General features: G+C 40.7%; 1 protein-coding gene across 3 annotated transcripts in view; it reads right to left on the reverse strand.

Moving 5' to 3' along the window:
- Nucleotides 1-25,023, reverse strand: part of LOC124613877 (histone-lysine N-methyltransferase 2D) — a 187,212-nt gene that overhangs the window by 14,725 nt on the left and 147,464 nt on the right. For all 3 annotated transcript variants that reach the window (XM_047142607.1, XM_047142608.1, XM_047142609.1), the window contains one exon: nucleotides 11,834-11,962. In XM_047142607.1, the coding sequence (XP_046998563.1) occupies nucleotides 11,834-11,962 (129 nt within the window). The remainder of the gene's footprint in view (nucleotides 1-11,833; nucleotides 11,963-25,023) is intronic.

The following is a 25,023-nucleotide window of genomic DNA, read 5'->3' on the forward strand; positions in this document are numbered from 1 at the left end:
GCAGATCCGATCTGACCCCGGAGCTGGGTCAGGGCAATGAGCAAGGCACTGAGGAGCTCCCATTCTGTGAATGGGGTGTTATACAGTTCACTGAGGCGTGTAGTGAACTAGAGGACTTTCCCTCCCATCTGCCATTTGGGAATGCAAAAAGCTGGGGTGTAATTCTCCAATGCAGATACTCGAGCGCAGTGCTCAGCAAAGTGCTTGGCAATTGTGTTTGTATTGGTAGATAACATGCCATCGATGGTAATGCCAGGGACACCTGTTGGGGTCTGGAACCCAAAAACACAGCTGATCTTCATCCAGACTCGGTAACGTGACCTATGGCACCCAATGGTCGAGACATACCTCTCCCAACACTCCTGTTTCCAACTTTTGATAAGCTGGCGAACTCGGGCACGGAGCCGTTTAAAGGCTATTAGGTGCTCTAGGGAAGGATGCCGCTTATGTCGCTGTAGAGCTCGCCGACACTCTTTAATTGCCTCAGCGACTTCCCGCAACCACCAAGGCACCAACTTTCACCAGGGGCACCCAAAAGAACAAGGGATCGCATTTTTCGCCGCAGAAACAATCGTCATAGTTACCTGCTCAACCACAACATTGATGGCGCCATGTAAGGGAGATTCAATGGTGGCAGCAGAGGTGAAGGCTTCCCAGTCTGCTTTGTTGAAAGCCCATCTGGGTAGGCGCCCGCGGGTATAACGCCGGGGGAGTGACAGGAAGATGGGAAAGTGGTCACTACCACACAGGTCGTCAGGTGCTCTCCAGTGGATAGAGGGAGAAGTCCTGGGCTGCAAAATGATAAATCAATGGCCGAGTAACTACCATGAGCCACACTGAAATGTGTGGCGGCCCCAGTATTTAAGAGTCAGAGGGCGAACTGAGACAGTAAAGTTTCGACATCTCTGCCTCGGCCAGTAAGCACGGTACCACCCCACAAGGGGTTATGAGCATTAAAATCTCCCAAAAGTAGGAAAGTTTTATGGAGTTGAGCAATCAGTGAGCCAATGTGTCCAGGGGTACTGCACAATCTGAAGGAACATATACATTGCAGACAGTTATTTCCTGTGTCATCCATATCCTGACAACCACAGCTTCAAGAGGGGTTTGAAGGGGCAGAGGCTCACTACATACAGAGTTCAGGATACAGACGCAAACTCCATCTCACACTTTATTATATTCACTACAGTTCTTGTAATATCCCCTGTAGCCGCGAAGAGCAGGGGTCCGCAATGCCGGGAAACAGGTTTCCTGGAGGGCAACACAGAACGCAGGTGTAAAGGTTAACAATTGCTGTAGCTCAGCCAGGTGGTGGAAAAAACCGCCGCAATTCCACTAGAGGATAATAAGATCGTGAGGCTGGGAAGGCATGGAATATTCAATGAGGCACTTTACGTCTCAGGGTCACCTGCTGCCACCGACTTTTTTCCTGAGCAATCTATATCCATTGTGTCTGAGGGTCCGGCGAGATCTAGGTCCTCAGCAGACGCTAAAATCTCCACCCCATCCTCAAACACAGAGCTTGTACATAGCGGTGGTGTGGGTGCCACCGCAATTCCCTTGGTCTTGGGTGTCTTCTTTTTGGGTTTCTCTCACTGCTCCTTGGGTTTTTCTTGCTGGGAGGGCTTCACTGATTCAGTCTCAGGGACTGAGGATGATTGTGAACTCGCTTCTCCGGCTGAGAAGTGGGGACAGACATCCCCGATGGTTGGGGGGCAGTGCTCCCAAGGTATGTGGTATGGGAGCAACAGGGAGGGAAGTGCCCCCCACCATCAAGGGGGCAGATGTAATCTTCCGGCTCTGAGAGCCAACTGGAATTTGTGGAGCTGATAGGGCTACAACTGTTCTCGTAGTGGTGGCGTTAAGAGGTGGTCATAGCCGCAGGATGGAGATGCTGAAATTTCCTCTTAGCCTCAGTGTAGGTCAGTCAGTCCAGGTGATTATATTTCATGATTTTCCTTTCTTGCTGTAAAATCCTGCAGTCTGGTGAGCAAGGGGAATGATCCTCTCCACATCTGACATAGATGGGAGGCAGGGCACACGGAATATTGGGATGCAAGGACCATCCACAATCTCGATATGTGACGCTGGAAGTATCCACTTAAAAGCACTGCATTGGGGGAGGGGTACATGGCTTGACATCACAGTGGTAGACCATCACTTTAACTTTCTTGGGCAACGTGTCACCCTCAAAGACCTCTATGGATGCGTCACACGAAATGAACATCACGGTGCTCTAAGTTGGCACATAGCTCGTCGTCGTCAGACTGCACAAGAATGTCCCTGTGGAATATAATACCCTGGACCATATTTAAACTCTTATACGGCATGATGGTAACGGAAACAACCCCCAGCATGACACAAGCGAGTAATGCCCGTGACTGGGCAGAGGATGCCTTTTTTATCAAGACTGACCCTGCCCGCATTTTGGACAAGCCCTCCACCTCTCCAAACTTGCCCTCTTAATGCTTAACAAAAAAACTGAGGGTTCACTGAAACAAAGGAGTCCCCATCAGCTCTCATACATATGAGGTACTGGGGTGAAAAGGTCTGCTGCCATCCTTAGCCTGGCGCTCCTCCCATGGTGTGGACACGGAGGGGTCGTACTTCCTTGAGTTGTACTGACACTTGGAATGCTTAGAGACTGCTGGTGTGTGATCACCACCAAGTGATGATGTGGTACACTTTATCACGTGTCATCCGCCCTGATGCCACCCACTCTAACCAGGGGCCCTCCTTATGGGCACCACGAAGCCGCAGCAAAGGTCACCTAGCAGGATAGCCATTGCCAGGAGTCCCGATGCCCCAGGGTGCTAGGCATCTACTCCTTGCCATACGTGGGGAGTTAACGGTGCAGGCATCAGCAGAGCAATCCCTGTGTGGTCAGGGGGCTACAACTGACAGGGTACGTGGTGGCCCCACCACAACAGACTGGCTGCCGTGCTGGATATCAGGTACACCAAAGGAAACAGGTCCATTGTCATCGTCAGTGCAGAAAAAGATACAGCACAATGGATGGAGGAAAACACACCCAGGAGGGAGACCTCGCCCAACAGCTGGAGACTGAGCAGAAGTGCAGATCCACCTCAACGAATGATGCGACGGGTTTCAGCGCATGATGGACACAATACACCATGTAAGGCACCCTTCCCCAATTGGCTCGCTCTTTGGGAAAATTTGGAAAAATGGAGGTCAAACCCGACAGGAGACCATCACATAAAGGCCGAAACGTGTGAGACTCCTTTTAGTCGCCTCTTATGACAGGCAGGAATACCTCGGGACTATTTTAACTCCCACACCTGCAGGAGGATCCAATCCTCATAACAACAGCTGTAGGTGACACAGAAGCGTAAGTGTAAGGTAAGAAAATATAATGCCTCCTACGTGTGAGAGTATTAAAATCGTAGTAGTCAACTGCTGAAACTTTTGCAATGAAGTGCCACGAGTTAGAAGCGCTCCTGGAAAGTAGTGAAGCTCACATAATACTAGGTACAGAAAGCTGGTTGAAACCTGAAATAGATGGTAGTGAGATTCCTGGGGAAAATTTGGATGTATATCAAAAGGATAGGCTAATGAGAAATGGAAGTGGTGTATTTGTGGCAATAGACAAGAAACTCAGATCCACTGAAATAGAAACTGAAGCTGCATGTGAGATTGTTAGGGCAAGAGTCAGTATAGGGTTGGTCATAAAACGATAATTAGATCCTTCTATCACCCACCACGCTCATCTCCTGATGTAACCAAAAACTTTAACAGGAAGCCTCAGTTCACTTGTAGGCATGTTCCCCAATCATAATGTAATCACTGGTAGAGACTTTAACAGGGTATTACAATTTTTCCCTCTTGAAAATTCACTTTTTCACACATGTAAGTACATTTATTCTGTGTTAAGTAACTTAGGTATACTTTCCCTTGGAGTTGTAAAACCAATCCTTTGAATAATGAAGGTTTTATGTAACAGATAGAACTTCCAGACACTTTAGGAAACAAAACTCAGAAAGAAAAAAACATGTTTTGTAACGATCTTTGACATGCGGCAACATTTATACTGCATATTTTTGTATTACTGAAGTATAAACACAAATTCCACCAAATACAGCATGGCAGTTTCCGAAGCATTGAAGCTGAGATTTTGATGTGCTTTTGTCAGCCCATTACAGGTCAGGTCAATTCAGGTCAGGTCATCTCATCTGGCAATGACAGCAGATATTTAGAGCATAGAATACTTGATGTAGTCAGCCAATAGCAACATCATTGTTAAGTAGCGTAAAAACACAAATAAGGAAAGTTAATGGTTTAAATTAATATTCATACAGTACAGCTACAAGAAAAGATAAGCTTTAACATAATACTGGTCATCAAAAAAAAAGCAGGATCCTAAGGGACAGTTTAAACTGCAGCAGCTGAATATTTCTTACGAGCACAGTTATAAACTTCACTGCTGTGCACCAAGCATTTTGTGGGTTACCTGGCTGAATACATGTTCAGTCAAGCACTTATTTTTCCACAGAAATGCCAATTACACGAGAAATTGCTCAAGAATTCGCTCGGTACTTTTTTTCTTTTTGAACAACAATTAGGTATGCTTTTTGCCATCATTGTTGCATAATTTATTATCTATGAAAGAATTAAAGTAAATATGAAGAATTAACCCTGAAACTTGATCCTTTCTAGTGTGCATTACTCTTTAAGGTATATCGAACACAAATGTGCCAGTAAAATTTTACGTAACAGCATAACTGTCTGGTCTTTTGAGCCTGAAATTTTTCTAAGAGGCTGATCCTCACAGCTAAGCTCCGAATGAGATTCCAGTACTCCATAATTTAAAAAATTCATCGCACATTCTCACACTTAATATAATTAATCTTGTATAAAATGAAACCACTTGCAATGTCTTCCCGCAACCTGTAAAGAGTCCCACAGACAAGCAATGGATCGCAGCGATCCATCACATGAAATATTGCCTGCAATTTGTCGCTCATCATAACAGCCCACAAATGAGCAATTTCCCAAGCAATTGCAATCATTATTATGAATGTCACTGTGTCGACAAGTTCTGCTGTGGAAAATGAATTGCAATGTTTAGCAGCAGTTGCAGTTGATTCCATATCCCCACTAATACTTGCAAAACATAAATTTAAAATAGACTAGAATTACAAGTTATTAAACTTGTTTTGAAATGCTTTTCTTGGGAAATGTAGGTCATTTTACAGATGTCTTACATTTTCCACTGACGACAAATGGGTCCTGTAAACCAATACAATTCGTTTCAGGTTTATTAGCCCTCAGTTCCTTTTTTTTATTCATTTGTCATATTGTTTAATTGCAATCTTCAGGACTACACAATTTATTCAATGTTTCTACACAGATGTTAATAGTAGCACTGCCGAGTACAACAACTCTTGTTATAAATTGTAAGAAGGAGAATTAGATTACATAAAATAACAAGGAAATTGAAAACAATATGCAATAGATTTGCTCTTAACATTTACATTAAAATGTCCTCCTAACATTACATTACGTATGTATTTCTCTTTAGAAGTTAAAAAATTTAATAACAAAAATCATAAGATGGAGCCCACTATATTGCGACTATTACTAACAACTTCCCATTGCTGCTACTTCTATAGTACAAGCTCCAAATGCTGCAAATCGCTGCAAAATCAAAGGATGTATTTTGTATTACTTCTTAATATAAATGGCATCTCCGGCTTCCACTTCATATGTGACCAATCACATGATAAGTAGCACATGTCGGGGCATGTTGTAGCAACTGGTTGCTGATTTCTGGTCACATGGAAATCCCTGGCAATCTGATAGATTGCACGCAATTTGTGCACGTGATATGCTTGCCCGGCAAGTGTGGTTGTGCAGTTTTGTTTTTGTTTCGCTTTGCTCAAGTTGAGTAAGAAATTTACGTTAGAATTTACGATTATGCAGGAACCCTGAACAGTCTTTTATGAGTATCAGTTCTTACCAGTCAAACTTACAAAAATTTAATTGAAAACTAAATCAACAAAAAATTCCTGGAGTTCTAAAAAATTCCCACGTTGTTCCTGGATTAAAAAATTCCCATGTTTTTCTTAGATTTCCCAGTTTTCCTGGGACATATACACCCAGTTCAATCATCCAGCAATTAATTGGGAAAATTGCAGTTTTGTTGGTGCTGGGCGCAATAAGGCACCCTGCAAAACATTACTAACTGCCTTCTGTGAAAACTGCCAGGAACACATAGCTAGGAACCCCACCCCTGATGAAAATATATTGGGTCTAATGGCAAGAAATATACTTTATCTCTTTGAGGATATCCACATCGAAACTGGCACCAGTGACTATGACGCGGTTGTGGCAAGAATGACTGCCAAAGTACAAAAGACAAATAAAACAAGCAGAAAGATATATATGTTCAGTAAACTAGATAAGAAATCAGTAGTGTCATACCTCAATGAGGAACTTGAAACTTTCAGCACAGAATAGGGGCATGAAGAGGAACTATGGCTCACATTTAAAAGAAAAGTTGGCCATGCACTGGACAGATATGTAGCCAGTACAACAGTTCATAAGGGAACGGACCTTCCACAGTATATAGTCACTATGAAGAAACTTCTACAGAAACAGAGATTACTGCTTGAAAGGTGTAAAACAAAGTGTAGGGCTCGAGGCAGAGAGATGCTGAATGAAACGTGCTTGGCTGTCCAAGAGACCAGTGTGTGACGCCTTCACTGACTACAGTAGCAGAATATTGTCAAATGATACTTCATAAAACCCTAAGAAATTCTGGTCATGTGTAAAGGCTGTTAGTAGCACCAAAGTTAGTGCCCAGTCCCTAGCGAATGAGACAGTTGAAACTGAGGGTAAGAAAACAAAGGCTGAAATGCTTAACTTTGTTTTTAAATGTTGCTTTAAGAAGAAAACTTCTGGAGAATTGCCCCAATGTAATCCTCGTACCACGAAAAAATGAATGAAATAAGTATTGGTGTCAGTGGTGTTGAGAAACAGCTGAAATCATTAAAATTGAACAAAGCTCCAGGTCCAATGGAAACCCTATAGATTCTATACTGAAGCTCCAGGTCCAATGGAAACCCTATAGATTCTATACTGAATCTGTGGCTGAGTTAGTCCCTCTTTTAACTAAAATCTATTGTGGATCCTTAGAAACAAAAAACTGTGCCTAGTTCTTGGAAAAAAGCACAAGTCACACCCATCTACAAGAAGGGTAGTAGAAGTGATCCACAAAACTACTGTCCACTATCCTTCTCATCAATTTGTTGCAGAATCTTAGAGCATATTCTGAGCTCAAACATAATGAGTTATCTTGACCAGAATGATCTCCAGAATATCAACCAGTGTGGATTGTGAGAACATCACTCTTGCGAAACTCAACTCACGCTTTTCTCATACGACATACCGAAAGCTTTGGACCAAGGCAGTCACGTAAATGCAGTATTTCTTGGTTTCCGGAAAGCATTTGCTCAGTACCATACCTACACTTGTTGTCAAATGTCCAATCATATGGGTATCAAGTGAAATTTGTGACTGGATTGAGGACTTTTTGGTAGGGAGGATGCAGCATGTTATCTTGGATGGAGAGTCGTCATTGTGGTGACAGTACACGTAACTCCAGAGAGTACCGCACCACAACTGATAAGCCACACTCAAAACACTTGTAGTGCAGCAGCTGTATGGCCTGCAGTACAAACTATACCAAGGTCTGCCAGGGGTTGCAGCTGCCAAGCCATGGGCCCGCCTGAGCTAAGGCGGGCAGTTTTGTTCAATGCGCCGAGTTATGTACTGCCAAGTCTAAAAGCTGCATTGTTCATCTGTCATTTCCAAGAGTTAGACTCTACAGGCCAACTTTGGATTCTTTGCAGGCATTACTCAGAGGCACAGTGACAGGACTTTAATATTTCATAGGGCTTGTAACAATTTAAACATCTAATTATGCTGGACATTTCTCAAGAAGAAGCATCATTTAAGTTGAGTATTTCTTCATTTTAATAAATATCATTTTATAACTAACTGCTGAGAATCTTTCTGATGGACGATAACCTATGCCGCCCTCCAGCATTCCCAACAATTGTCAGATGTTCAGTTGTGCCCTAAGGGAATGTGTTGAGGCCCTTGCTGTTCATGTTGTAAAGTAATAACCTTACAGACAATATTAATAGTAACCTCACACTTTTTGCAAATGCAGTTCTTTGTAGTGAAGTACTGCATAGAAGCTGCATAATATGCAGTCACATCTTGATAAGATTTTAAAGTGGTGCAAAGACTGACAATTTGCTTTAAATGTTCTGAAATGGAAAATTGTGTACTTCACAAAACAAAAAAAACAAAAACATAGTATCCCATAATATCAACGAGTCATTATTGGAATCGACCAACTTGTACAAATACTCGGGTGTAATGCTTTGTAGGGATACGAAATGGAATGATCACAGAGGCTCAGTTGTGGGTAAACTTCGGTTTATTGGTATAACAGTGCAATATGTCTACAAAGGAGATTGCTTACAAACCACTCGTGTGACCCATTCTAGAATATTGCTCAAGTGTGTGAGACCTGTACAAATATGACTGACAGGAGATACTGAACATATACAGAGAAGGGCAGCATGAATGGTCACAGGTTTGTTTAATCTGTGGGAGAATGTCACAACAGAGATACTGAAGGAACTGAACTGGAAGACTCTTGAAGATACATGCAAACTATCCCAAGAAAATCTATTAATAAAGTTCCAAGAACTGGCTTTAATTGATTACTCTAGGAAAATACTACAACCCCCACATATCGCTCACATCAGGATCATGAGGATAAGATCAGAATAATTACTGCACACAAATAGGCATTCAAACAATGATTCTTCCCCTATTCACTACATGAATGAAACAGGAATAAACCCTAATAACTGATACAATAGCACTTACCCTCTGCCATGCACCTCACAGTTGTTTGTAAAGTGTAGATGTAGATATGTCCTAATATTGTGTCGGATCTCCTTCAGCCTGCCGTAATGCAGCAATCTGAAGTGCCATGGACTCAACAAGAAGTTTGAAGTTCTCTCCAGATATAATGAGGCATAATGCCACTTGGGTCCATGTTTAGAAGTCCTCTAGAGATATAATGAGGCATGATGCCACTTGGGTCCATGGCTTCATTGGGTCTGCACCACATTCGAACTCTACCACCAGCTCTTACCAACTGAAATCTGCACTCATCTGACTAGGCCATGGTTCTCCTGTCACCTACAGTCCAACCAATATGGTCACAAGCCCAGGAGAGGTGCTGCATGCAATTTCGTTCTATTAGCAAAATCACTAATGTTGGTCAGTCTGTTGTCATAGTCCATAACACCAAAATTCGCTGCACCGTCCTACCGTCCTAACAGATACGTTTATCATACCTCCCATATTGATTTGTGTGGTTATTTCATGCAGAGTTGTTTGTCTGTTAGCACTGACAAATTTACACCACTGCTTTCGATCACTAAGTAAAGGCTGTCGGCTACTGCATTGTCCATGGTAAGAGGTAATGCCCGAAATTTTGTATTCTCAGCACACTCTTCGACACTGTGGATCTCGGAATACTGAAATCCCTAATAAATAAATGGATCATGCCATGCGTCTAGTTCCAACTACCATTCCACGTTCTAAGTCTGTTAATTCCTGTTCTGTGGCCTTATCATGCCAGAAACCTATTCACATAAATCACCTAAGTACAAATGACAGTTGGGTAAATGTGCTACCCTTTTATACCTTCTGTACGTGATACTACCAGTGTCTGTGTACGTGCATATTATTATCCCGCAACATTTGCCACCTCAGTGTATAGACATCAAGCATAAAATGGTTTTTTAATACATAATAATAATAATAATAAAAGATGTTACAGTGTGCCCTAACTGAAATCATTTGTTTGTATGTACACCTCTGGCAACGAATTTTCAGCATTAGATTTGTCTTTGAAAAAAGTGGAATTATTTTACTGACTCATTGCAAATGGTACTTTTCACTTGTGGTTGAAACTAATCTTTGACAACAGATATTTTGCAGCAGCTTTCAAACTTTAGCAACTGCCCAAATAAGCATTATCGAATTACTTTAAGGACTGCAAAATTGCCCTCACTTCTGACACGATCAGAGAGCAGAAGTAATAGATTCATCATGTCTGTCAATTATACCTGTCAGCTACACCTGAGATGAATAAATCAGAATTAGTTGCTTGAAAAGGCAAGAAATGAAGAATCACTGCAGCGACAAGACAGAACCTTTAGTAGGTGATGATGGAAAAGTTGGCTGGAAATCAGTGTTTTCAGTTCAAATCCTGCAGCACACTGGGATTTTTAACAATTCTTTGTGATAGTGCCTGGACAAACTCTACTGTGTCAAGAATAACAGCTGCACCATGGTTAACATTCCACATAAAACTGCACTTTCTTAACCTGTATTTGTTAATTAAGCTGAGAGAAAAGGTCACCCATATTCTGACCATGCCTTGTATATGAACTGTGTTAAACCAACTTTCTTGTTAATGAATATTTTCCTTTCTCCCTCATCTTGTTTTTAATGTCTATGTATGATGACTACGTTTACAACACAGCGTCACCTGAAAATTTGACGTTTACATAGACTAGAAGAGCAGATTCCAAGTTGTTAAAAATGACAAGGAGTATATACAGTCAAACTTTGTTTACACTGTGTTTGAAGTGTTGTGTTACAGTAAAATATACAATGCTCTTGTATAGGGATGTTGGTTTTCCTCAGTTTGTTATTGATACTAGATCTGAAGGGTGGATAATTAAGATGGTGAGGTGATGACTCTAGTAATGCAGTGCTGTCCTGGGCAACTATACTACTGGAGTCTTTTTTGTCCATGCCTTTTCCAATTACTTGCGGTTGGCTTTACTATTTATGTGGTGCCATCTACACAGCTAGTAGGCATCACCTTCACTAGGGGATACCTTCTTCATATCACTTTGGATATTTATCAACCAACTGGTCTGACGCTGTAGGTTTGTAGCTAATTGATACTGCTGGAGCTGGCACCTAAACGAAGATCCCTGTGGGTGGAGCAAGTGGCGTTTTGAACATCGCCAATAATACGATAAGCTGACCAATGAAGAACCTCTAGGCCGCTGACCAATGGAGATCAGCAGGACAGTGTTATAAGCGGCATGCTCCTGGGAACCAGTCTTCTAGTTCGAGGTTAGTTCCGTGTTGCCGGATGGCACTGAACATTCCATAGAGATGTTAATAGCTCGCTCTAACAGCAAACATTCAGCGTACATAGACACATGTCCATGTCTGCCCCCCCCCCCCCTCCGCCCCCATTATAGCTAGCCATGGCTGCAGTAAGTTGTCAACAACATAGCAGTTCTTCAGCAACAAGCTGAGTAAAATATTATTTTACTGTAAGAAATACTGCAACCAGTCACAAATTTTCTTGAAATGATTTTATTATAGCATTAATTGTTTCAAGCCTGAGCCCATCGTCAGATGCTAAGGCTGACTTCCTTGTAAGTTTTACATCTGTGTCCTTTGCTAGGTATGCATTTTTTACTGTTGTTCTTGATGTTCACTTTGATATACTGAGGAAGTTAGACACTTTTTGTTCAACACTATAGCAAGTATTATTTTCATTAATTGAAGCTTGCACTTTCTGGAGTCAGGCACAGTTCTCTTTACTTGACAAGGTAATAACGACTCTTTTTTATGTATTTTGGTTGGAGAACACTGCAGCCGTTTTCGTAAATTATACTGTAGGAAATACAGTAGCCAGTACTTACTAAAAAAATAACTTCAGTGCTCATTAAACATGTACAAAACTGTAACTTACTTTGGGGTTTCTTTCTTTCCTTTGAGTCTGCGTGACTGTGGCTTCTCAGAAGGTTTCCTTCCAGGAGTTGGTGACACAGCTGGAACATCTGGTGGTGGTGGAGTAGGCCTGGATTGTGGCTGGGGCATTCTGCCAAAATGTATATGGTAAGAGCCATTGTAACTAGTAGTATAAATATGTGTGACAATCACTGTCTACAAAGAAACAAGTACACAGCTATTTCAATTCAATATGCTATTTCTCAAAGTAACTGGATTGCTTACTAACTACGAGGGTGAATCAAATATAAAACACAATTTTTGTTTTACATGCCTTTTTAAAAATGAAGAGTGGCATGATCTCTACTAATTGTTGCTTTCATTTCCACTGATTTTTACCTGTAGCTAAAATACTATCATGCCATTTCTTTAATCAGAATCACAATTTCAGAGCAAGAGGTAATGTCATCTGGTGCACAATGTATTATAATCAAGTTTTGCATTATAATCAATTTACTCACAACAGAGGGCATAAAAATGCCTGAAATTCTGAAAAGACTTGCGGCACAGTTCGGGTACAACACCCTGAGAAAGACTCACATGTATGCACGGTACAAACAATTTTCACGATGACAAGAAATTGTTGAGAATGCAGCACACGGATGTTACCCACAGACTGCATGACTAAGACGAATATTCACACTGTTAGCTGGTCTGTTGAAGATGATCCCCAAATAACAGTTGCTGAAATTGGTACTGATGTTGGCATAAGCTACGGAAGTCCCCAACAATCATTAATGATAACCCTAGATTTCATGTAGTGTCCACATGGTGGGTCATCTTCTAAACGTTCAAATGTGTGTGAATTCCTAAGGGACTAAACTGCTGAGGTCATCAGTCCCTAGACTTACACACTACTTAAACTAACTTATGCTAAAAACAACACATACACCCATGTCCAAGGGAGGACTCGAACCTCCAAAGGGAGGGGCCACGCAATCCGTGACATGGCGCCTCAAACTGCACAGCCACTCCATGTGGCAGTCTTCTCCTCACTGCAGAAAAAAAATTTAATCATTCTGAGGTGTGTAAATGGCTACCAACACACTACCAAACTGAACGGGAACATTTTTTGCAATGGACTGTGACCTGCTATGGAACATGGGTACAGCACTACATCCCAGAAAATAAATAATTCGTGTGTGTGTGTGTGTGTGTGTGTGTGTGTGTGTGTGTGTGTGTGTGTGTGTGTGTGTGTGTTGTGTACGCGTGTCCCCCTCATGGCACAAAATGGACAAATCTGCACCCATTGAAGCAAGAAAACTATCTCTCCGCATTGCCAACTTTTGGCGCAAACAAAACATCCATATTATTAGAAAAGTCGTGCATTTTCAATGCGGGATGTGATCAAGATCCCCAACAATGCTCGATGCCACACAGCTAGCTGAACTCAACAAAGAATTCAGGAACTTTTGTGGACCACTCTAGAATATCCTTCCTATAGTCCGGACTTATCACCCTGTGACTTTCATTTGTTTGGATCACTATAGGAAGCAGTTGGAGAACACAGATTTGATGATGATGGCACTGTCAAAGAGTTCATGCACAACTGGCTGCTGTTACAGCCACATTCATCTTACAAAAATGGGATCAAGAAACTGCTTATCCTCTGGGAAAAATGTGTTTCCCTTTAGGAGACTGTATAGAAAAATAAGTCTTATGCAGGAATTTTTTTGAAGCTTAAACAAAAACATTTAAAAAAAAGTCCGCTTTATATTTGATTCACCCCTGTGTATTTATGGTGTAAGGGAAAAATAACAAAAGTGTAAAAATATTCATTTAATTTACTAATATAAGTTTTCACTTCTTGTCAGTTATAACGATTACAGAGGAGTACTGCACTTACTATAGTTATCAAGGACATATGTTTTAGTAGTCTTTATTTTATAAATGCGAATATGTCACTGTGACTGTTCTTTCGAGGCATGGCTAGTTCTAATTCCCCATCTAGTAGGTCTGATCTGCATTTTGAGGGCTGAATCATACAGAGAAAGACTCTTAACACTGATCATTTACATTTGTTACCGAATTTGCCAGCTAACTCCATTTCTCCTTACTTATGGCTCACATTGATAGAAATTATGCAGAACACTAGTGACATAATCTCTAAATACTCTTGTTATGAATCTCAGAAATCTGTTTCACTATCCATGAAAGAAAAGAATTTAAATCTGTACGTCATTTCTTTTATGGGTTATTCCATAGTCTGTGGAATTAAGAAAATGCAGAACAACACGACTGAGTTTGTCAACAAATAGTATGAAACATATCGACATTTAAATAAAGTTACAGGAATAAAGTTAAAAGGCTCCATTAGACAATCCCTCACCAAAGTACAGCTGTAAGACTCAAGAAGTTCATTGTACTTCAGTTAGTTTCAGTGAGAAATAAATGTTCTTGTAGTCAATAGAAGTGTTTTGCTACAAAGTCTGCTCCCATCTGAGACTTGACCAAATTTAGGGAAGGCAATTAAAATGCAGGTTCCAGATAGTTGCACAGTTTAAAAAAAAAATGATAATGACAATTTTTTGCACTTAACTGTTTTTTCTGTCAACTATTTTAGTATTTTCTTATCTCTGAAATGTAAATTTAAGAACATTATGTATGTCAAAAAGGGGGTAATGCTAGCTGCATCCACGATGACAGAGAACAACTCAGGGAATCCTACCAGTTTTGGCTGGGTATTGGTTTGGTGAATACAAGGTTCCTGAACCAGGGGCTGATGAGTGCTCTTTGTAAGGTCTGCGCATGTTTCAGTAATCACCGTGTGGTACAACGTGTAACAGGGAACAGGGATCTAGGCTTAACTGTCTGGATCATGAAGATGGTAAAAATAAATATATCAACCTCAAGGAATGTTATGGGCCATTGGAAAAGGATGCTGTGAGGCTAGGGTATTTGCAGCAGTATTCCAGTTACACTGGGCTTGTCCAGTTAATTGGGCTCTGTCTGTATCAACCAACTTTCATCTTGCTAGTCTCTCTCTTGGTAACACCATGGTATCCAATTCCTCAAACAAAAACCCTACCAACAGAATGGGTACACTGTTTAGATGTATTAATACCAATACAATTAAGAGGGTTTTAGCTCCAAAAAGGGCTCTCAACTGTAACTGAAAATTAAATGCTTCACCAAGTATCTTTTTGATTGTTAAAAAATAGAAAGGGTTGTCTATAAGAGGTGTTTTCTTATGTACAAAAAGGCTTCTAGTGCACATAATGTATTCATGTCCTCATGAAGCATGAAGCCTATGCATGTCATGTCATTGGCTTGTGCGAGGAGTGGTGTTTATACTATTGGGCACAATAGTATAGCTAGACATTGGTCAACATGTAGTGCATTGAACCAGCGTAGCACATGGCCACTGTTGGTACCAGCAAAAATGCAAAAGTTGCAGAAGTACTTCTTCATTGAAAAAGGCTACTACAAAACTCTTTACCCATATGGGCGGTTGTTAAACTAATGTACAGATTCACAAAGTGCACAGAAACCTAAGACTGAAAATAAAATGAAGCCAAAATTCATAATACTAATTTGAAAGTCCACAAAGAAAGTGCTAGGTCATTACATGTCTACTATACTGTTGTGTTACAGGAGTAGTGAGTGTTAGTGAGTCACATGTGAATATTTATTGGAAGTCTGACTCAGTACTTGACTAACTCACCTAATGTGCCTGTGCAGAGAGGGTCAAAAGATGTCGGCTCTTACTCTGACAATATCTGCTTCTGGTCATCCAAGTTAATGTTGGGGTCACATCATCATCGAAGCCCCACCTCTATATTTAATCATCACGCAGGGCCATACGTGACCTGACATCCTCACCCTCTGTCTCCTTCTAGTTGCTGTCAGATCCAGCAGTAACTGTAGTCTGGTTAAAATTACTTGATAGTTGGCACCTGTCACTTGCTGCTACAGTGTTGTCACAACTGCTGCCTGCTACCGCTCGGTTATAAGCGGCACAAACACGATGGGCCACTTCACAAATGCTGTTAATGTGTAACGTGGAACAATTGGGGAGGCGGCCACCACAAGGTATGATGAACGAAAGTGGGATATGTATCTTGACAATTGATTTTAAGTGAGCAATGACTGAACAGTGACAGATGAAGCATTTTGTAGCCCTGTTTTCAAACTCGTGTCCTAACCTAACGACAATCTTATGATATGCTCTGTATTAATATACGAGAAAACAGTGATCAACAATTTGCAGCAGAACTAAAATCACAATTGATTTGTTCACGGTGATTAAAGCTAACCTCCACGAGTAAAGTCAAGACTTCAGTTTCAGTGCCAAAAGCAAACTGTAATTTTTTGTTGTCATTGTTTACCTAAAACTATCATCATACTGGCTACATAAGCTGCCACACTACCAACTAACGAGCAGTCCTGGTTGGCACTTTATTGCAGATTATGGGTGACACAAGCAGATTTCAAAAGAAAAAAAAAAAATGATGGGAAGAAAACCAAGAGCTAATGAATAAGTCAATAAGATGATGTGGCTAATTATTAGAAACAAAATAAATTAAATTTAAATCTATTAACTGAATAAAAATAATAATCAAAGTCTTTAGTGTCCCAATCACAATGATTAATTGCAGCCTTAAAACATTCAGTTTCACACAAAGTCAAGCAGAGCTTCTCTAATGTAGGCCAATCTCTGCGATTGTAACAACAGTATGATTCAATAGTGTTTCGTTAGTACTGTGTATATAAAATGTATGTATTTCATTAGCATCGTGTGTGTGTGTGTGTGTGTGTGTGTGTGTGTGTGTGTGTGTGTGGTGGGGGGAGGGGGGGGGGGGGTTAATCACGTGTGATGAAACACAAAATAAAAGGGCAAAACCCAGGATTCGGGATCCAAACACATCAATAAAGAAACCTTGACAATGAATTGGAAGTGAACTAATTGCTGTGGCAGTCTAGCACCAGCGAACGGTTTGGGCATGACACTGAGTGCTCTGATTGGAAGAAACTAGCTCCAATGCATAACTGTCAACTATCAAGTAATTTTAATTAGATTGTATTTGTGATGCAACCAGCTGTACTATGTGATGGGTACAGGGTATGTCATGGTCGGTGACGAGGTTCTACCTCCATTGGCACCATCATCTGTGAAGGCCTTCAGCTGCCACTGCAGATTGCAGACTGTAGAGCTATGGAGCAGGTAAACATCAGCTGGCATGATTGGGGGGGGGGGGGGGGGGGGGAAGTTCTGGTAACTAATATGCCCAGGTGCCTGAATGTCCTGGGTATGGGCACCTTCTGTGCTGGTCACCATAGCTGAATCTGATATTTATGATGAATCAGCTCGTCCCATCCAGTCACGAATACAAAAAGCTGGCATCCCCTGTGGATGGTGATGACATACTGCATCCATCATGGGTTCCAGTCAAAGGTGCAAGCCCAGACCAGACATGGGAGTCAGCATGATAATGGCACTTGTGTGCAGGTGATGTAGGTTCACAGTGCCAAACACAGATGGGATCTGAACCATGCAGAATTTCAGGTGGGTTGCATCTGTTGACGAAGGTGGATAGGTATGCAGCAAGTGCTACCATAAGTGTTGATAGTCCAGTTTCCTGACTTTCTGATTTCCGTATCCTGAGAAACCACTCCATCTCAGGATTCAATGCAGCAGTGACTTCTTCTACACTATTATACTGAAAGAAAATTTAAAAAAATCATGGCCAGAGCATAGATTGTAGCTGTCAGTGATGTGTTTCATACCCGTGTTACATATGGAAAATTTACTAATAACCATACAGCTATTCGGAATGGAACTGGCATCTTCTCCCACAGGTGCTTAGATTTGGCCATGGAGAGAAATGTTACATGAGGGCTGATTCATTTCCAGTGCATGGCAAGCCTGGACAGTGTGTTACATCAACAACTCAATTCCTGGTCAGCAAACGTAGAATCAAGCTTGCGCCTTCATTTCATCTAAATATAGGGCAATATTGAGGACAAATTAAAATCTCTGAAAGGGAATCAAGATAATCTGACAATAGGAAAGAGCATACAATTAATCTTGCAATATAACGTACATCACACCAGAAAATGCAGGAGAGAAAGGATCCTTCAGTATAACATGCAGCGCAAGAGGAGGATAAGAGAGTGGAGGGAGAATTGAATCACATCTCAATAGCTTTCTTCTCCCATTCACACGAGTAAGACATCAGCTGTGGCATACACATGTTGATGCCAGAAAAAGATTGTCTCGAGTGGTACATTTGTCTCTTTTGGTAGATGTTCTGGTGACTCCTGCAGTAGCTACTTTGAGGGCAGTAACGGATAATTTGTCCAGGGCATGACACACATTGTCAACGAACATGAAACAGGAGGCCTCATGTAAGACAAATTCCTCATCTGTTACCACAGGTAGATGAAATAGAGCATCTATATCTGTATGTCATGTCATGGCCTAGTAATTATTTCATACTTGTAATTAATCAGGAACAATGTTGCAGGTGCTACACTAGGAGCCAAAAACAGCAGTTTCTACCAAAATTTTACTTCACACTGATGACAAAGATACACACATCAAATTTCCTGACTTCATGAATGATTTTAAGACCTTCTCTTCTATCTAATAAATGCCAACTGGATGTTTATGAAACAGGTTCATTCCTTTTTGTACTGTCATGCACGAGGCGCTAGAATGAAATGCTTACTGGGTGAAACTCCCTGACAGATTAAAGCTGTGTGCCAGACAGAGAATCGAACTCGGGACCTTTACCTTTTGTGGGCATGTGCTCTATCACAGTTTCAATCTGTCAGGAAGTAGTTTTTTTTTTTAAGTTGTGAGAAAGTTTTCTGGCATTCATCACACCACATGAATGGCATGCCTTTTTGATGGAGCTGGTTTAAAGGGTGCGCAATGTGAGCAGTCCACAGTATAAATTTGCTGTAATAATTTATTTTCTCTAGTAAGTAGGTCTAATAATGAATAAGAAAATAAGGTGATGGCTAAGCTTCTATGAATATTGTAGTAAAAACAAATCCAACACTCACCACAACTGTACTAGTTTATACATTAACGTCACAAAAGATCACGAGATTGAAACAATGTACAATGAAATATATTCAAATAATTAAAAGAGGCGAAAATGTAATTGTAATGGGCAACTGGAATTCGATAATAGGAAAAGGAAGAGAAGCAAAAATTGTAGGAGAATATGGACTGAGAGAAGGAATGAAAGAGGAAGCCACCTGGCAGAATTTTGCACTGAGCATAATTTAGTCATCACTAACACTTGGTTTATAAATCATGAAAGACGGTTGTACATGTAGAAGAGACCTGGAGAGACAGTGAGGTTTCAAATAGATTACATAATGGTAAGATAGAGATTTCAAAACCATATTTTACGCTGTAAGGCATTTACAGGGCCATGTGTGGACTGTGACTGTAATTTATTGGATATGAAATGCAGATTAAAACTGGAGAAACTGCAGAAATGTCAGAAATTAAATATATGGGACCTGCACGAGTTGAAAGAACTAAAGGTTGTCCAGAGTTTCAATAGTTCACTGAAATGTAGCTAAGGAAAACATTAGAAGATGAATGAGTAGCCTTAAGAGAAGACATAGTGAGGGCAGCAGAGGATCAAGTTCGTGGCAGGGGGGGGGGGGGGGTCCTTGGCTAACCCATGAGATATTTGAATCTAATTGACAGAAGGGCAAAATATAAAAATGCAGCAAAAGAAGTGGTCAAAAGGTAATACAGATGTCTCAAAAATGAGACCGATAGGAAGCACAAAATGACCAAGCACAAACAGCTACAGGAGAAATGCAACAATGTAAGAGCATGCATAACTAGGGGAAAGACATGTGGTGCCTATAGGAAAATTAGAGACCTCTGGAGAAATAGAAAGTACCTCTATGAATATTAACAGCTCAAACCAGTACTAAGCAAACATGTGAAAGCTGACACATGGAGGGAAAGCAGAAAGCTGGAAGGAATAAACGGAAGGACTATACAAAGTAACTGAACTTGAAAGCAATATTATACAAAAGGAAGAGGAAGTAGATAAAGATGAATTGAGAGATATGCTACTATGAGAAGAATTTGACAGATAACTGAAATAGATGACATTCCCTCAGAATTGGCAACATCCTTGGTACAGCCAGCCATGACAAAATTATTCCACTTGGCAAGCTAGATATACAAGATGGGTAAAATATCCCCATTGTATTGGGGACCTAGAAACAACGGAGAGGCTTCATCCCCGCCGTAGCCCTCAGTGGTTCACAACCACAACAGGCTACACCAGTCCACTCACCCCACCGCCACCCTACACCGAACCCATGGTTATTGTGTGGTTTGGCCCCAAGTGGACCCCTGGGAATGTTTCACACCAGACGTGTCCCCAAATGTTTGCATGGTTATGGTGTACGCATATGTGGAGACAGTGTTTGTGCAGCCCACATTCGCCAAGGCAGATGGAAAAATGCCTTAAAACCCATCCACAGATTGGCCGGCACACCGGACCTAGACACTAATCTGCCAGGCGGATTCGTGCCGGGGACTGGAACGCCTTCCCACATGGAAAGAAATATTTTAGACTGCATGGCTAACCAGGCAGACAAATATCCCCATACTTCAATAAGACTATAACAGTTCCAATTCCAAAGATAGTACGTGTAGACACATGTTAATACTAGTGACCATCAATTTAATAAATCATGCTTGCAAAATTCTGACACAGATTATTTACAGACAAATGGAAACACTGGTAGAGATTGAGCTCAGGGAAGACTGGTACGGGTTGCGGAGAAATGTAAGAACATGTGAGGCAATACTGACCCTACAACTTATTTTAGGAAGACTGGTTGAAGAAAGGCACATCTATGGTTGCAACATTTGCACATTTAGAGAAAGTTTCTGACAACATTAACTGTAAAGCACTGTTTGAAATTTTGAAGCTAGCGGAGATAAAATAAAGATACTGAAAGGTTACTTACAATTTGTATAGAAGCCAGACTGCAGCTATAAGTGTTAAGGGACACAAAAGGAAGGGAGTGAGACAGGGTTGTAGCCCATTCCCAATATTATTGAGTAAACAGTAACGGAACTCAAGGAGAAATTCAGAGAGAGAAATTTCAGGGAGAAGAACGAAAAGCTTAAAGGTTTGCTGGTAACATTGTAATTCTGTCACAGACAGTAAACAACTTGGAAGAGCAGTTGAGTGGATGGATATTGTCTTGAAAAGATGTCATATGGTGAACAACAACAAAAGTAAAACAAAGGTAATGGAATCTAGTCGAACTGCATCAGGTGATGCTTAAGGAATCATCAGATTAGGAAATGAGGCATCAAAAATAGTAGATGAGTTTTGCTAGTAGGCCAGCAAAATAACTGACGATGAACAAAGTAGACAGTATATAAAATTCAGACCGACTATAACATGAAAATATTTATGTAAATTGGAATTTCTTAACACTTAATTTAAATTTAAGTGTTAGATATCTTTTGTGAAGGTATCTGCTAGAAGTGTAGTAGGTTTGTACAGAAAGGGCTTGTGGTTGACAAACAGCTCTCAGACAAGAGAATGGAAGCTTATGAAATGTGGTGCTACAGAGGAATGCTCAACAGATTATATAGACAGATCGAATAACTAATGAGGAGACAAAACTTGACTAGACGAAGGGGATTATTTAATACAACACATCCTGAGAAATGAAGGAATCATCAGTTTCGGAAATTGACTAACAACAAAATCTGTACAAGGAGACCACAGGACAATCACAGCATGCAGGGTCAAATAGTGTAGGTTGCATAGTTATTCACAGATAAAGAGGCTTGCACAGTTTAGAGTACTGTGGACAGCAGCATAAAATCACTCTTTGGACTGAAGATGATGTTGACACTAGTAACATTCAGGCTTTCTGTAACCGTCAGTGCATGATTTCTGCAACATCAAATTAGAGGGCTGAGGTGACTAAGATGGGACTGTGGACAGCAGCATAAAATCACTCTTTGGACTGAAGATGATGTTGACACTAGTAACATTCAGGCTTTCTGTAACTGTCAGTGCATGATTTCTGCAACATCAAATTAGAGGGCTGAGGTGACTAAGATGGGACTTAACACCATCATTTTGGTGTGCAACTCACTGCAGAGCCTTTGTAGGATTTTCTTGTTAGCAACAATCAAAGAGCACCTTTGGGAATGAGTTTTTGTAGATTTTGTGGGCGGTTTTTGGGAACCATGATGCGCCTGGTTGCTAACACTATTTCTAACTTACAGTCTGTCATTTACTATAGCCGGAGCAGCCATCATCACACACCGTAGAAAAAGAGCTTTTCAATCATGAGCACTCAATTGTACTACAGTAACTGAGAATGGCCCAATGTTTCACCTGAAATTGAAATTTTCGTTATAGAAACAGCATTTACCACCTGACAAATGATCCATTTCATTCTGCAATTAATTTAGAATTTGAGACACTTCAAGACAGAGACGAAGAAAGCAATGGAGATTACATTTCAAGAAGTCACCCTCATACAATTTTCTGGCAACTTACTACTCAACTCAGCCTTACCATAATATTACACAGGCACTCCCAGCTGTCACTAGTGGATGTACTTTCCTCACCACTGGCAAAAGCAGCCCCACAGCAATGACCACTTTTCCGCCCAGGTACCCACCCCTGGAAACACAAGTTTGAGTATCCTCATGGATGGATTAGAGATGCAATTTTGAAACAATGTTGTCAGCAAATGTATTTTATTAGCATCTGAAGAAAGTCAGTGGACACAACATTGTAACCAATTGAAGCAATGACTACCAGCAGTCAGTGTTCCAGTGACACCTTCACCTTCACAGTGTACTTGTCATTACACTTTATATCATTCAGTAAGTCATAACAGTCCCAGCCACCAACTCTGGTGGAATCTCTGGATGATGACAGGACCTGAATGGATTTGGAATGGTCACCACTTCATGTCGTGAAACAATACAGAGTGGGACAAATTTGAAAAATCAGTTGTAAGAAAGCCACATGTCAACTTCATTGATAAAATTTTGGATAAGTGTAGAAAACTGTATACAAGACTCTTGTATCACCTACTCTGCAGCACTGCTCAAATGGATAGGATCTTCAGCATGTCAAGGTATGAGATAAGATTCAAAAGCATGCTGCTACATTTCTGAATAGGTGGTTATGCTCATATAAAATGTTATAGATAATCTTGATAATCTGAAATGTCAATTTTTTAGAAGAAAGGCCTCTTTGTAAAAAATGATGTGGGGTAGGTTTAGAGAATCAGTATTTAAGTCCATCTGCCTCAATTGTATATCCTGCATAAGCATTATAACAGCATAGAATTAGAATCTGTATGCAGATATACAGACAGTATCCCCCCTCCCTCCTAACACCTACAAATAGTTAAGTACCCTATGCCATAAAATGTACAGCAACTCGCAGAGTATCCTTATGAATCTAAAAGATGGTGATCTAATACAATACCATTAGTACATATAAGTGTATCTCCACGACATCTTACTGAATACTCTAGATAGAACAAACGAGTGCAAGTAATTTCCCACCCTCACATTATTTAGATTTAGTATCATTGGACTTCTACCAACCGGAAACCCCACAGTATGTTGTATACTACAGAAAATCAGTAACAGTAGCCTTGCTCTGGAAGACACTGAAATGGCACATACAACAATCATAGTGGACTATGTGATAATTGTTGCTCAGTGTCATATATATATATATATATATAAAAAAAGAAAGATGATGAAACTTACCAAACAAAAGCGCTGGCAGGTCGATAGACACACAAACAAACACAAACATACACACAAAATTCTAGCTTTCGCAACCAATGGTTGCCTCGTCAGGAAAGAGGGAAGGAGAAGGAAAGACAAAAGGATATGGGTTTTAAGGGAGAGGGTAAGGAGTCATTCCAATCCCGGGAGCGGAAAGACTTACCTTAGGGGGAAAAAAGGACAGGTATACACTCGCACACACACATATCCATCCACACATACACAGACACAAGCAGACATTTGTAAAGGCCTTTGCCTTTACAAATGTCTGCTTGTGTCTGTGTATGTGTGGATGGATATGTGTGTGTGTGCGAGTGTATACCTGTCCTTTTTTCCCCCTAAGGTAAGTCTTTCCGCTCCCGGGATTGGAATGACTCCTTACCCTCTCCCTTAAAACCCATATCCTTTTGTCTTTCCTTCTCCTTCCCTCTTTCCTGACGAAGCAACCATTGGTTGCGAAAGCTAGAATTTTGTGTGTATGTTTGTGTTTGTTTGTGTGTCTATCGACCTGCCAGCGCTTTTGTTTGGTAAGTTTCATCATCTTTCTTTTTAGATATATTTTTCCCACGTGGAATGTTTCCCTCTATTATATTCATATCATTAATTTGAAGCCAACAATCACGTTTGTTATTGTTATCGTTATTGTTATTGTCACTGTTACATTTCGAAGTCTTTTCTGTCGTCTTATTTCCTCCTTCTGTTTTTGCCAGCAGTTTCACTTTCTATTCACCTTCTCCTTTTTTACCGTAATCCAGTATACAATTTTATCCCATCGATATACACTCAATAATACGTAATAATACGTAAATCACTTCCAAACCATAACCAAAAAAATTTTTTTTTCCGCTTTGCTGCTATAAAATCCACCGTTTCCAGTCCACAAACAGTTCCTTTCAGCTATTAAACAACCCTTTCGGCAGTTTTAATAACTTTTGCTTTATTTCCATTTCCGTTTTTCTCACATCACCGATCATTTTTAGCCGCTTCCCACAGGTTTTAACGTCATTATTTCTTCATCAAACAATTGTTAGCTTCATTTCCATAATCTGCCACCACCAAACCACTCCTTTTAATACATCCTCACGTAGTTTTTTCGAAATTTTCCCGAATTTCTCCACCCTTTAACGTGTTTTGGCGGCAACACAACCACCTAACCTTTATGCACATCATTATCTACCTACACAAGTTCGCCACAGGATCAACATAGCCCAGCCCTAACCAACCCTTTTTCGCCTTTTTTCACACCAGATCTCCATTTGCTTTCTAATTTTACCTTTATCTCTCCCCATATATTTTTTCATATTTATTCTCATTTTCATTTCAGCCTCGTGTTCCACTTTCCACCTTCTAGTACCATGTCACCCTCACAACAC

Source organism: Schistocerca americana, chromosome 4 (assembly GCF_021461395.2).
Source record: "Schistocerca americana isolate TAMUIC-IGC-003095 chromosome 4, iqSchAmer2.1, whole genome shotgun sequence".
Classification (NCBI taxonomy): Eukaryota; Metazoa; Arthropoda; class Insecta; order Orthoptera; family Acrididae; genus Schistocerca; species Schistocerca americana.